Source organism: Felis catus, chromosome E1 (genome assembly GCF_018350175.1).
Source record: "Felis catus isolate Fca126 chromosome E1, F.catus_Fca126_mat1.0, whole genome shotgun sequence".
NCBI lineage: Eukaryota > Metazoa > Chordata > Mammalia > Carnivora > Felidae > Felis > Felis catus.
The window spans coordinates 11410412-11423493 of record NC_058381.1 but is presented as its reverse complement, the minus strand read 5'-3'; the positions used below and the strand labels follow the sequence as shown (position 1 = coordinate 11423493).

The 13082-nt window shown below is 49.6% G+C and overlaps 1 protein-coding gene across 1 annotated transcript in view; it reads left to right on the top strand.

Annotated features, from left to right (window-relative positions):
• Positions 1 to 29: 29 nt before the first annotated feature.
• The window catches only part of GID4 (GID complex subunit 4 homolog), a 28564-nt gene continuing 15511 nt past the window's right edge, over positions 30 to 13082 (top strand). Inside the window, exons 1-3 of the mRNA XM_023244619.2 lie at positions 30 to 433; positions 5735 to 5794; positions 11356 to 11463. Coding sequence (XP_023100387.1) covers positions 245 to 433; positions 5735 to 5794; positions 11356 to 11463 — 357 coding nt within the window. The 5' untranslated portion in view covers positions 30 to 244. The remainder of the gene's footprint in view (positions 434 to 5734; positions 5795 to 11355; positions 11464 to 13082) is intronic.

Sequence of the window (13082 nt, the reverse complement as noted above, 5' to 3'; positions counted from 1 at the left end):
GTGTGCGAGGGCAAGTGGGGAGGGGGACTCAGCTCAGGACAGGGAGGCCCTGCTCGCAGGTCCCGGGGTCCCGGTGGCAGCCGGAGCGCTTGGTCCGCAGGCAGCGGGCGGGTGGTCCCCCCTCCGCCCCCACCCTGCGCGTGCGCGCCCCGGCCCCTCCCTCCCTGCCACCCCCCTCGGCTCCCGCGCGGCGGCGGCGGTTCCTCTCCCCCTCCCCCCAACCCTGGCTCCGGGGGACCCCGCGATGCCGGTCCGCACCGAGTGTCCCCCGCCGGCCGGTGCCTCGGCCGCCTCCGCGGCCTCGCTCATCCCGCCGCCGCCCATCAACACCCAGCAGCCCGGCGTGGCCACCAGCCTGCTCTACAGCGGCTCCAAGTTCCGCGGCCACCAGAAGAGCAAGGGGAACTCGTACGACGTAGAGGTGGTGCTGCAGGTGAGCGCCGGGCCGCGCCGGGCCGGGGCCCGAGGGCCTCCTCGCGGCGCTCACTGGCCGTGCCCGCCCCCGGCTCCTCGAGCCCGCAGCCGCGGACCAGGCCCTCGCCGCCGGGCCTCCTGCACCAGGCGCTTCACCCCCGGGACCTGCCCAGCTGGTGTCTCACACTTTCCAAGCCCCAACCCTGACCTGCCCCTCACACCGGAGCCTGTCGTGGGCAGCTCCTGGCCGACCCTGAACACTCTCCCAGACTCGAAGCCCGTGACCGGCCTGCCTGGGATCCGGAAGCCCCCTGTGACTGGCCACCCTCAGACCTGAGTCCTTCCTCCCAGGACCTGTCGCCCCAAGATCAGCTCTCCCTCCAGTCCCTCCCAGAACCTGAAGAACTCTCCGTTGGTTTCTCCTGCCTGGGAACCCTAGCCATGGCTGGGCCCGCGTCAAATTATCCCAGACTTGAGACAATCCTCCACTCCTCCCCTTTCCTCAGTTCCAGGGATCCTCAAACCTTGGGGCCCTCCTCCCGGGATTTCTTCCTTGGGAGAGCCTAGTGCCCCCTCAGACCTGGGAGCATCCTCCCTCCCTTAGCCCCTGAGCCTGAGAGCCCCCAGTCCACAACTGATTCCTCGCCTCTGGTACCCCCTCAAGACCAGGCACTCACATCCTGGGTGCTGCTGGGTGGAGCTCCTCCCAGTCTGTTACGATCTTGCCTCCTGGGGCCCCCACTGCCCCCCGGTCTCTAACTGGCGCAGGCACCCAGCTGCCGGCAGCCCCAGGCCTCCTACTCTAGGCTTTTCATGCTCCCTATCTCCGTTCTCTGGCCACCTCCAGTCCCCTCCCAGTCTCCCTGACCTGTCTCCCCATACCTCCCCAACCCCTACCTTCATCTTCCTTCTCCTTGGCTCCAGGGGACCCTCTTTCTATGGTCTTAACTTTTATCTGCACAGCCAGGGCTTCCTCCCGGTGTCTGATACCCATGTGCTGGGAAATCGAACTCACCCAGCATTATCTCTCACACAGTATTTCCTTGCTGTCTCTACCTCCCCCCCGTCTGACCTGAATTTCTGAGTACCTGCTGCCAGCCCCTGATAGCTTTGGAGCTCAGCTTTACCCACTCTGGCCCTTTTCCGCACCTCACCCCTCTCATGCAAGTGGTAACACACTTGATATTTTTTCCCAGCCGGAGGAGGTCAACAGTAGTTATTACTCCTTTCTGTCCCCCTTCCCTGCAAAACTGTTCCTCCATAGCTACCCTTGCCTGCCTCAGGACCCAGTTTCCTCCTCCCTTTGCCCCCTTTTTTCCTTAGCCTGACGCCCCACCTCCTAAGCTGTTCCCCAAAGCCCCTCCAAACGTCTGGCCCCTTGAAAGGCCTCACAAGAGCTCTGAGGACCTAGCGTGCCACCTTACTGCCCCCATGCGTGAGGACAGAATGTAAGCTGTGTCTTTTCCTTATGTGCCCTTGGCTCTTTAAAAATGTTAAATCTTAAACAGCCTCTCCTCTGAGCAAGTGGGTCTCCCACCCAAAAGTCAGTGGGGATACATTTTCTTTTTGCTAACAGCAGGGCATCCTTAACCTCTTTTTTCTTACTGTTTTGTGGGAATCAACAGTTTCCTCTTTTTTCAATTGGGAAAACCACGTTAATCGTATCTTTGGTCTGTAAACTTAAGTTGCTATCATGAGCCATGATATTTATTATAACTGGAAAACTAATGACTGAGCCATTCGTTCTCCATAATTAGATCTATGATAGGGTGATCCCTCTTCCCTTCTGCTTAAAATGTGAGAATTTACTATGAAGTAAAGGCTTTTTTTTTTTTTTTTTCTGCAACAAACCATAAAATTCTGGAAGTGAGATCCTTGGTTGTGGGTCATGTTTGGAATGATCTTGAATTTGCACCCATTGTTTCATTTGATGGTTTCCGGGGTGGTAGGGGACGACTTGGCAGGGTAGCTAAGTGTCAAAGAGAAGTTGTCTTTGGTTCTCACAGCAGCCACCCCCTTCTGTCATGGGTGTGTTGTTTCTGAAGTCTTGTCAGATGCCCATTTCCTCGCGAACCAGTGTACGTGGTGATTGAGTTGGCGCGTGACTGGTCTCAGGGTAGCCCAGAGCGGAAACCCGGCTGATGGCTGGAAGCCGCTCCAGTAGGATGTCTTGATGGTGGGAGCGGTGGTCATGCCCAGGAATGCTGCCCTGCTTCTGGGCTGGTGACCTGTTTGTCCATCATTGAGACAGTCAGTGACGTGTGACTTAGTCCATCACCTGGTTTTACAGCCAGGACTAGTTTCTTAGACTCAGCCTTCTTAGAATACTTCTGCCTTTCATACCTGAGCCTCCTTCCTGCTTGCTTTCTTTCTTTTTTTCATAACAGCTTTATTGAGATACAATTCACATATCATACAGTCCACCCAATTTAAGGCGTACAATTTCAGTAGTTTCTAGTAGAGTCACACACTTGGGTAAGCATCACTGCAGTCTAACTTTAGAACACTTCCATCACCCCCAAAAGAAACACCACCCCTTAGCCATCACCGCTTCTCAACTCTAGGCAGCCACTAATTTTATTTTCCCTAAGATGTGCTTATTCTGGCCACTTTGTACTAAACGGAGTCGTAGGCTATGTGACCTTTTGTGTCTAGCTTCTTTCACCAAGTATCATGTTTTCAGCGTTCACCCATGTCATAGCATGTCAGTGCTTTATTATTTTTTGGGGGGGTGCATAATAATCCATTGTACGGACGTACAACATTTTGTTTATCCTTGGAGCAGTAGATGGATATTTGGATTGTTTCCACTTTTTGGCTCTTGTGAGTAGTGATGCTGTGAACATTCCTGTACGAGTTTTTATGTAGGCGCGTCCTCATTTCTCCTGGGTAGAAACCTAGGAGTGGAATGCGGGGTCCTATGGTAACTCCATGTTTAACATTTTAAGGAACTGACAGACCGACGTCCAAAGTGCCTACATCATTTTGCACTCCCCCCACCGGGCGATGAGGGTTCCAGTTTCTCCACAGCCTTGTCAACACTTGCTATGTATTTGTCATCTTTTTGATTGTAGTCATGCTAGTGGGTGTGAGGTGGTTATCTCATTGTGGTTTTGATTGGAATCTCCTTACTGGCTAACGATGTTGCACATCTTTTCCTGTGCCTTTTTGGAGCACTTTCTTTTCTTGAAATTCCGGTTTAAAGAGCTCCCCCAGACCTTCGTGAGATTCTGACTAGGTTTTTGTTGTTGCCATTGTTACTTAGACGACTCTGTTCCTCCTCTGCCATCCAAAGAGCCAAGAGTAACGTGAAGGCCAGGGTCACCGTGACAGCATATTAAAAAGAGCAGCTGTTGGACACAGCTGTGCTGTCAGACTTCCTTGCCTAACGTTTGCCTTGTCATCCTTCCCATGGAGATGCCGGTCCGTCGTTTGGTGAAAGTTCTCTGCGTCGTAGTGTATTTGAGTTCACCCACCATCACCAAGATCAATTGGGGCAGAATGGGAGAGACCCGTGGTTGAATGGAGGCCAAACTGCAATTCTGATTCTCAGGCACGTGATAATCCACGCAAAATGTTAGCCAATTTACAGTTCAGTTTTTAATCTCATTAGCAGGTATCCTGGCCACCTGATACCCTTTCCAGCAGCTGTGAAGCCCCAAACTATATTGAATTCAGTGAGAATTGCATACGTGAAATTTAAGGCCTCAGGTTAGAGCTGTGTGTCTTTTAATGAAAGTTCTTTGCTGAACCGTGTGAGTGCAGATCAGCCACTTTGGATGACGTCCAGCGCCGAGGCCCGGAGATGAGGATATTTTAAATGCTTGGGCGGTTTTCACATGGAATACCTTTGTCACCAGCACCGAACTGTGGGAGCGTTTTAGCTTTATCGAAGCCCATTTGCTTTGGTGCTGACCTCATCTGGCTGACTGCATTCATTACAGTTTTTAAAGATGGCCTTAGTGTTTGATTTCTGGTGTAATTGGAAGTCGTTAAGTCCCCAGACCTGATAAACACCACAAGACTCTCCAAGTTGCTTAAAATGAGACCTCGCTTGACACGAAAATCTCAGCGTGCTGCAGCACCGGGGTGCTTTGTCTTGCTTTAATTCCGGGGGTTTGCTTTGTCCGTGAGCCCAACCAGCATGAAATCTGAAAAGCTGCCTGTTGGGGATCAGTCCATCCGGATTTGGGTGAAATGGCTCGTTTAGGGTGCACTCAGCTGTAGGTAGCCATACCCTTTTCGGAATAGTTATAAGAAGGGGTGAACCTGCTGTCTCAGGTTACAAGAAGCCTGGAGGTGGCTTGGTTCCAGACTGGCTCATGCGGGGGCCCGTTTCCTTCCACGTTTCCGTGCCGCCATCCTTGGCATTTCCCGGCCTGTTTCCCCTCAGGGTCTTTACGTGGCTGCCCTGGGCACCGCGTGCAGGTGCTGCCACCGTCACGGGAAGAAAGAGAGCCTCTTTGGAAGCCCCAGTCTTTCCCAGCAGCACCCAGGAGACTTACACACATACCTGATTGGTCAGAATCGGGTCACTCACCCCCAAACTGATGACTCACAAGGGGACAGGGGCACGGGTTTGCCTTGCACCCGTCAGGCTGATCGGGTCTTGTGGGGGCAGGGTAGGTGTCAGAACGGGATCTGGGCCCTGCCGGCATGGAAAAGGAGGAATTTGGTTGTAGGGTAGGTACCGGGCCATGTCGCAGCAACCCGTAATTGGTACATACTACACCTCAAAATCTATGTTGCCTGTTACCCCTGTTTATTTTAGGCTCCTAACTCTTCATCAGGAGACACAAGCATTCATATATGAAATGGGCAGCGTGGCCCCTCCCAGTATTTTCCATTCTGGGGTCAGCATCTTGGTTCACAACTGCAATTTTTGCCAGAGAAGTCTTCCTAAGATGCCTTGCCGGGATGTGCTGCCCATTTTGTAAAGAAATAATGCAGGATGGTGCTGAGTATAAATATGGGCGAGGCGTACATTTTTTAGACCAGTCGGAGACCTGTGTTGAGCAGGCCCACTGTTCCAGAAAGGCACTTTGGTCTCAAGATACTCAGCTGAAGGAGGTTGAGAGGGTCCTGAGATCAGGTAGCCTCTGAACAGGCACGGGGGCGGGGCGGGGCAGGGGGGGGGGGGGGACTCCCAAAGGTCTCAAAGGCAGGTGAGCCCTGGCCGTGCTAGGCGCCCACCAACCTCCAGGCCTCCCTCAGCCCACCTGGCCTCTGATGGCCGGGCACACGGTTTTCCGCAGCAGCCCCAGCTGGTCTCCCAGTGGTTCCTCCGTTTGTAACGAGGCTGTGTGTCCTTTCTTTCCAGCATGTGGACACGGGGAACTCTTACCTTTGTGGGTACCTGAAGATTAAAGGCCTTACTGAGGTAAGCACTCACTCAGACGAACTAGAACTGGAAGGTGGACCGCGTGCTCCTCGTGCTCAGAGTGTGGAGGGCCAGCAGTCAACTCTGAGGCCTGATTAAAGTGCCCTGTTAAGTGTCATTCTCATACAGTGAGCTCAAAGCATGTGGTTTTCATGTGCCCTGTTGGAAAGTATACAGAGTCACAAATCTGTAGAAGTTTATAAATACATCGTGTTGTTACCAACACTGTTGATTTCATTTTTAATCCTTTTGTGGAAAAAAAAAATGTGGTAAGAACATGGCTACCACCCTCCTCACCTGCCGTCGGAAGTTTTAAGGTTTCTAAGGCAAGCATTAATCCTTCCAGAGCCAAGGTCTTTGGAATTCCTTAAACCTTTTAGTTCACTGGAACAATGAAAAAGTCATCATCCAGTTTCTAACAGGAGTAGCTGCTATGGGAAATGTAGACTGTTTTCCTTTCCTTGAACCAACTTTTTAAATCTCAGAACTCCTGGGAATATAGAAAACAAGAAAGAGCATCCTTTGTTTTCCTGCTGGTGAGTAAACAGGAAGAAGAAGGAGGGGACTGGACTGGCCGCCTGACTCCAGCCCGACCTGGCTGCAGAGCCCTGTGGCCTGATCAGTCCTCACTGTCTCCGTGGCCCAGCAGTGTTGAGAAATGCTCCACAGAGCCATAGAAAGGTCAGAGTGACCTTGTTGCTTTGCCCTTTACTGGTGCCATGGCCTTAATAAGAATGAAAAATACCCGCTGTGTCTCCTCAAGGGGCTTATCCTAGTGGGAAAGAAAGAATGTAAGAGTAAGAGGTATAGGGGCGCCTGGGTGGCGCAGTCGGTTAAGCGTCCGACTTCAGCCAGGTCACGATCTCGCGGTCCGTGAGTTCGAGCCCCGCGTCGGGCTCTGGGCTGATGGCTCAGAGCCTGGAGCCTGTTTCCGATTCTGTGTCTCCCTCTCTCTCTGCCCCTCCCCGTTCATGCTCTGTCTCTCTCTGTCCCAAAAATAAATAAACGTTGAAAAAAAAAATTAAAAAAAAAAAAAAAGAGTAAGAGGTGTAGACTATAGTATAATACAAATGAGGGGGGGTGCTAACTAAGGCACAGACCATCCTGTCTTGAAACCATTGTTTCCATCTCTTTGATTCCATCTGGTTCTGCTTCTCTATTGGAAGTTTGAGACTTTTCTATGAAGTCTGGTGTTGGCATGAAAAGATAACTACTCCTCCCTTCTAGAACCTTACCCAAGCTAGTAGGGGTAGAAAATGAGGGCAAAATGAAGGATTCCAGCCTTTGAGTTTGCGGTAGAAGGAAACAAAAGTGAATAGAGTATACCCAACTCGTACAACAGGCAGCCAGATGCATTCACTGAGCACAGAACACGAACACTTAACTTCATAAGGAAGCCAGCAACATCTGTCACCTGGAATGTTAGCACTGATTCTAAAACCAGCCACTCTGGTCATAGGAAGCTGCACGGAAATGGCAGGTAGCATTAAAAATCCCCAAACCGTGTACAGAACCTCTGTGACGTTTCCATCAGGAGCAGGTAACCCTAACGAGGTGGGGGAAGCTCTGAGTCATGAGCAGCAGGCTCCCTGAGGAGCTGCTAGCTCGGCCCTTCGCTGGGGCCGGTTCGGGAAGGGGACTTAGGCTCATGACAGGGATGAGGAGACCATCCCCCTGGCCAGTTCTTCCCGCCCGCACACGAGCGGCCTCACAAGCACATGGCCCCCCCCGACTGGTCTGCGCCGGGTTGAGCCGTGGACTCAGGTGTGGCCCTCAAGTGGCATTGAATTAGAGAAAGGTGGCTGTGTTTCCGAGGCTCCTAGGGCGTCAGGGTTCTTTGGATTTCATCTCTTTTAAGAACCTTTTTAGTTGCTTTACTGACATACAGTTCACATACCACACAGGTCACCCATGTAAGATGCAGGGGGTGCCTGGCTGGCTCCGTCAGAAGAACATGTGACTCCTGGTCTCAGGGACGTGAGTTCAAGTCCCACGTTGGGCATGGAGCCCACTTAAAAAAAACAATAATAAAACGTACAGTTCATTGGCTTCTAGTATAGTCATGGTGTGGTACAACTATGGACTCACCTTTGAAATTCTAAATCCAGTATGTGGTCACTGGACACGATCACTGAAATGCCAGAAAGGGTGAGGATTCTCTGAATGGCTTTATACCCGTATTCTAAAATACAGCTGTTCGTGTTTGTTTGCTTTAACGTTTATAGTTGTTAGGATATCGAATATGTAATTGATTTTAATAAAAGCATTTAAATGGTTGAGTTTTAGCCATAGTCTTCCTCGTGTACACCACATGGAAAATTAACTATTAAGTTGGAGATCATTGGTCTCTTGGCTGCCTCACGTTCACGAACGAGCACAGTTATTACAAAGTTCGTGTGCCTTGTGGAAATGGAATCCCAGAATTGTGAAGAATGGGCGTCAGGTAGCATTTTTTTTTTTGCAATTCTGAGCCCGCCACCAGCAGAAAGAAGGGACATTTCTAGGGAGGCCCAGAAGCTGGCACAGGGCCTAGGAGCCCAGCCTTGGGAGAGTCACGGCCAGGTCCTCCACTCACTCACTAGACAGGTCTGAAAGCTTCTGCTGAGCTTGTGCTAGACTTGCTCTGAGCCAGGCCAGGGAGATAGGTCACGCTAATCAAACTCAGCAGGACTGATGTATAAACAAGAATGCTCATTTACTCATTTCTAAAATGAGGTACATGCACGTTCCAGAAGTCCTCTCTGACTTAGTAGCCAATGGGTGTTAATCCCCCCAGAAGGCAGGTCTACACGGAAAGCCAGACCCATTACTGGAGAGTTTTTGGTGGGCCTGTTAACCGTGCGGGGAGTGGTTTGGACGAGTTAAATGCCCCGACTGCTAGGCCCACTGTAGTAAGCCCACGCCTGTTCTGGGGGTGACAGTGGGGGGTGCTAGCCATGTCTCTTCTCTCTGACTCGTTTTTTTGACGACCTTCCCGCAGACAGAGTTTTTCCTTTGAGTTTATACGTTACCGCCACTTTGGCTGTAGTCAAGTGCTTAAATTTCCTGGTCCTGCCCTGAGAGATAGTTCGTGGTTTTGGTAACTTCTGTACATATTGACTCGCACTCATTAGGCAGTATTTATTTTATTTTAATTCTCAGAGTTAAGGGTACCTTGCAGTCACCCTTATCTACTGCCTGAGATATTTTTAGAGAGATGTCTGTACAGAATCAACTCACTAGGAAGACTTTCTATTTGAACCATAAGTATTTTCTTCGTATTGTAAGAGGGCCCATTTATCGTTTCCTTCTTTTCTCTCTTGTGGAAGCTAAAAAAAGTTAAAACCTCAGAAAATCAATATGTATAGCTTTTCATTTAAAATCTCAAGCCTGGGGGCGCCTGGGTGGCGCAGTCGGTTAAGCGTCCGACTTCAGCCAGGTCACGATCTCGCGGTCCGTGAGTTCGAGCCCCGCGTCAGGCTCTGGGCTGATGGCTCGGAGCCTGGAGCCTGTTTCCGATTCTGTGTCTCCCTCTCTCTCTGCCCCTCCCCCGTTCATGCTCTGTCTCTCTCTGTCCCAAAAATAAATAAAAAACGTTAAAATCTCAAGCCTGGATGGCGTAGGTGGTTAGGCTTCCGGCTCCGGCTGAGGTCATAATCTCACGATTTGTGGGTTCCAGCCCTGCGTCGGGCTCTGTGCTGACAGCTCAGAGCCTGGAGCCTGCTTCGGATTCTGTGTCTCCCTCTTTCTGCTCCTACCCCGCTCACGCTCTGTCTCTCTTTGTCTCTCAAAAAAGAAGAAACATTAAAATAAAATAATTTAAAATCTCAAGTCAGGTACCGATACAGAAGTTTCTCCCTTAGCAGTTCTTCCTAAAACAGATGAGGATAATTTATTTATACCTTTAAAATCAGGTTTCCATTTAGGAAATCTCTTTAATTTCTTCACTCCGTACATATAAATACCTGAACGAGGAACCCGGCCACCGTGTCGGGGGTAAAGGGTTGAGGTTTGGTGGGGGTTGGGGGCATTATATATCTCAGAGTTCACTGTGAAGACAGCCGCCAGCCTCGGTGGTGGGTAGTGAAGCAGGCCCCTTCAGTCTGCTCCTGTGCGGGCGGGCGGCCATACTGTTTCCTGGGAGCTGCTATCTCTTAGCGACGTCCCCAGCTACATCATGGCAGGCCAAGCCAAGAGAAATAGCAAAGCCATCGGAACAGATTTATTTTATTTTATTTTATTTATTTTATTTTATTTTATTTTATTTTATTTTATTTTTTATATAAAAAATTTTTTTAATATTTATTTTTGAGAGAGGGAGAGGATGAGCTGGGAATGGGCAGAGAGAGAGAGACAGAGAGAGAGAGAGAGAGAGAGAGAGAGAGAGGGAGGAAGACAGAGGATCCAAAGTGGGCTCCACGCCGACCACAGTGAGCTTGGTGCGGGGCTCAAACTGATGAACCGCGAGATCATGACCTGAGCCGAAGTCAGACATTTAACTGGCTGAGCCACCCAGGCGCCCCAGAACAGATTGATTTTAAACACACGTAGATGTTTGATGCAGAATAAGAGGGGCATACATAGTGTCTGAAGAAGAAAGTGGGACCTCTAGTCCCAGAGACATTAAGACTGTAATCCATGGTTTGCCAGGCCACTGACCACCATTACCGTGCTTCCAAGAAGCACCAGAGGCTGGCAGGCTGGGCTGAAGGGTTGGTTAGTTGGTCAGTCAGTTGATTGGGTTTTACAAATGCAGAGAAGTGGTGGACTTATTAAATTGTTAACTTTTTCTTCCATTAGTATTTTTCAGAATCTTTGGTGCCTTCTTCTTAGCAGATGAACAAATAGCAAATAAAACTGACAAGAGCATTCTAAGCACCCAGTTAGGATGACAGCTTATTTTTTCCCGTTTTTGTGGGGTTTTTTTTCCCGTTGTTGTGATTTTCCATTGCAGACGTGATTTATGTGTATTTTCCCTAGTATAAATTGCCTTAGTTCATATGATAAAATTAAATGTTACTCTAACATATCAAGGTATTCTTTAAAAAAAGAACACAAAACAACCACAACGACAACCAAAAAAAAAAAAAAAAAAAAAAAAACACAAAAAACCCACTCCCCGGACGGGCACAGGAGACAAATGACTGAGCTAGTTTGAGAACCAGTGGGCATGGCGTCAGGGAGACTGAGCTGTGAATGCTGTGATCGTGGAGCCTCCTGGGGTGTTTTTCTTGGAAAGTAAAATCAACTTAGTTACCATCTGCTTTGTATCCTAGAATACTCAGAATTTACTTGTTCAGGTTCTTTTCGAGTGATTAGTACATAACAAACGAAGTCAGGGAAGGGTTCTCTGCTTCTGGCAAAGTTCATAACGTCCAAGAGACTTTGTGGGCACCTCCAATTCAAGCTGACTCCACAGCCATCGGCAAATCTCTGGACCTGACTCTGGGTTGTTGCTTAGCCAGTGTGACCATTTTTTCAAAGTCCTAGGGAGAAGTTAAAGAGCAAGGTTGATTTTTCCTTTGGGAAAGGTTAAAACTGCTGTTCAACATCTTGTTTTGGTATTTGGGTTTTTACCATAGGAGTATCCAACTCTCACGACCTTCTTCGAAGGAGAAATAATCAGCAAAAAACACCCTTTCTTAACGCGGAAGTGGGACGCAGATGAAGACGTTGATCGGAAACACTGGGTGAGTAGGTGTTTGGTCCACTCTGGGCCACCCACGCGCTGCCGGGAAGCCAAGAGACTTAGCTCTCGGGGTCTTATCACCGTGCCCCGTCCTGCCCACCTGTCCACTGGGCTTCTCACCCCAGCTCCTGACGGACACACCCAGGCTCAGCTGAAGTACCATCAGGATGTCACCGGAAATGCCAGTGCCCCTGCTTTTCAGTGTCAAAAGTGGAGTGTGTTCTAGCTCACCAGTAGGGAGCACTTGGAGACAACTCATCGTCACTGCCCTCAAGTCTTTTCATTGGCTTTCACACGAGTTGTTGTGTCTTCAAAAATCCATTTCTCTACCTGTCAAAATAGCCTTCCGGTTTAACTGACCAGGGTGATGATGAATTTTGGTTTAACACTAGGGAAGTCCAATGTGCTCACCCTCTAAACCCACCAGAAATTCTTGTGTCAGTAATGAAGATTCTAGAACTCTTCGTGCTTCCCACTGCCACTCACACCCGGCTGTTCAAGTCTCTCCTGATTCTGGCACGATACTCCTTGGAGAAAACTCCTGACCGCAGACCCTCGTCTGGGTTAACATCACTATAGATTAGCTGCTTTGCTTATTAATGTTTCCTACTTGAGATAGGAAAGGAACATCTCTCAAATGTTGAGTTTCAGTTAAACTTAAGCTTTTAAAACCATTTTTTGGTGAGCTACATGTTTTGACTATTGTAGCAAATAGAACTGAAAGTCAGTCATTTGCGTGATACTAGAGAATACTGTAGAATACTGCGTAATACTCTAGAGGATACTAGAGAATACTGTAATACTAGAGAATGAACAAGAGCCAAGTCTCTGGGGATTCTCAGTCGGGGGATCACTCAGTGGCTCAGTCAGTGAAGTGTCCAACTCTGGGTTTCGGCTCTGGTCATGACCTCACGGTTCATGAGTTGGAGCCCCGCGTTGGGCTCTGCGCTGGCAGCTCGGAGCCCGCTTGGGATTCTCTCTCCCTCTCCCTCTCCCTCTCTCCCTGCCCCTCCCCTGCTCGCTCGCTCTCTCTTTTTCTCTTAAATAAACTTGAAAAAAAAATACTCAGTTGGGGAGCCTGAGTGGCACACGGTCGTGCGGGCATCAGAAAGTGGTGGAGGGCTCCTCGGTGCCGTCTGACCCCACCCTGCCCAAGGCCAGCTCTTCCTGCACAGCTCGACACCTCACGAGGTGGCTCCTTCCTCTCCCAGACAGTCCCCGTGAGAACAATCTTCCTGATCTTTCTTGTACCGAATGACAGCCTGTCTCCCATCCTGCTTTGTTTTCCAGCTCAAATTGGTTCTGCAAAAAAGCAAGGTCTTTTGAGACTCTATGAAAAGTCAGTTTTAAGTTAGGTTGGCTATGAATTAAATACATAGAAAGCAACTCTTAATTTTCCAGACTTCCATTAGAATACTGGGAAATATCTGTTCCTACCTCTGTTAGGCTAAATTGAAATATTTTGAGTGAAAGAGCGTCTAAGAAGGCCTCCCTGGGTCCTTCTCGGCATGCTAGATGGGGGAGGACCAGGAGCTGGGCCTAAGGGCTCTTCTTCACCCAGCAGTCTGGTGACCTGTGCAGGACTCAGAGTCTCCCGTAACTCTCCCAGCCCATGCAGGA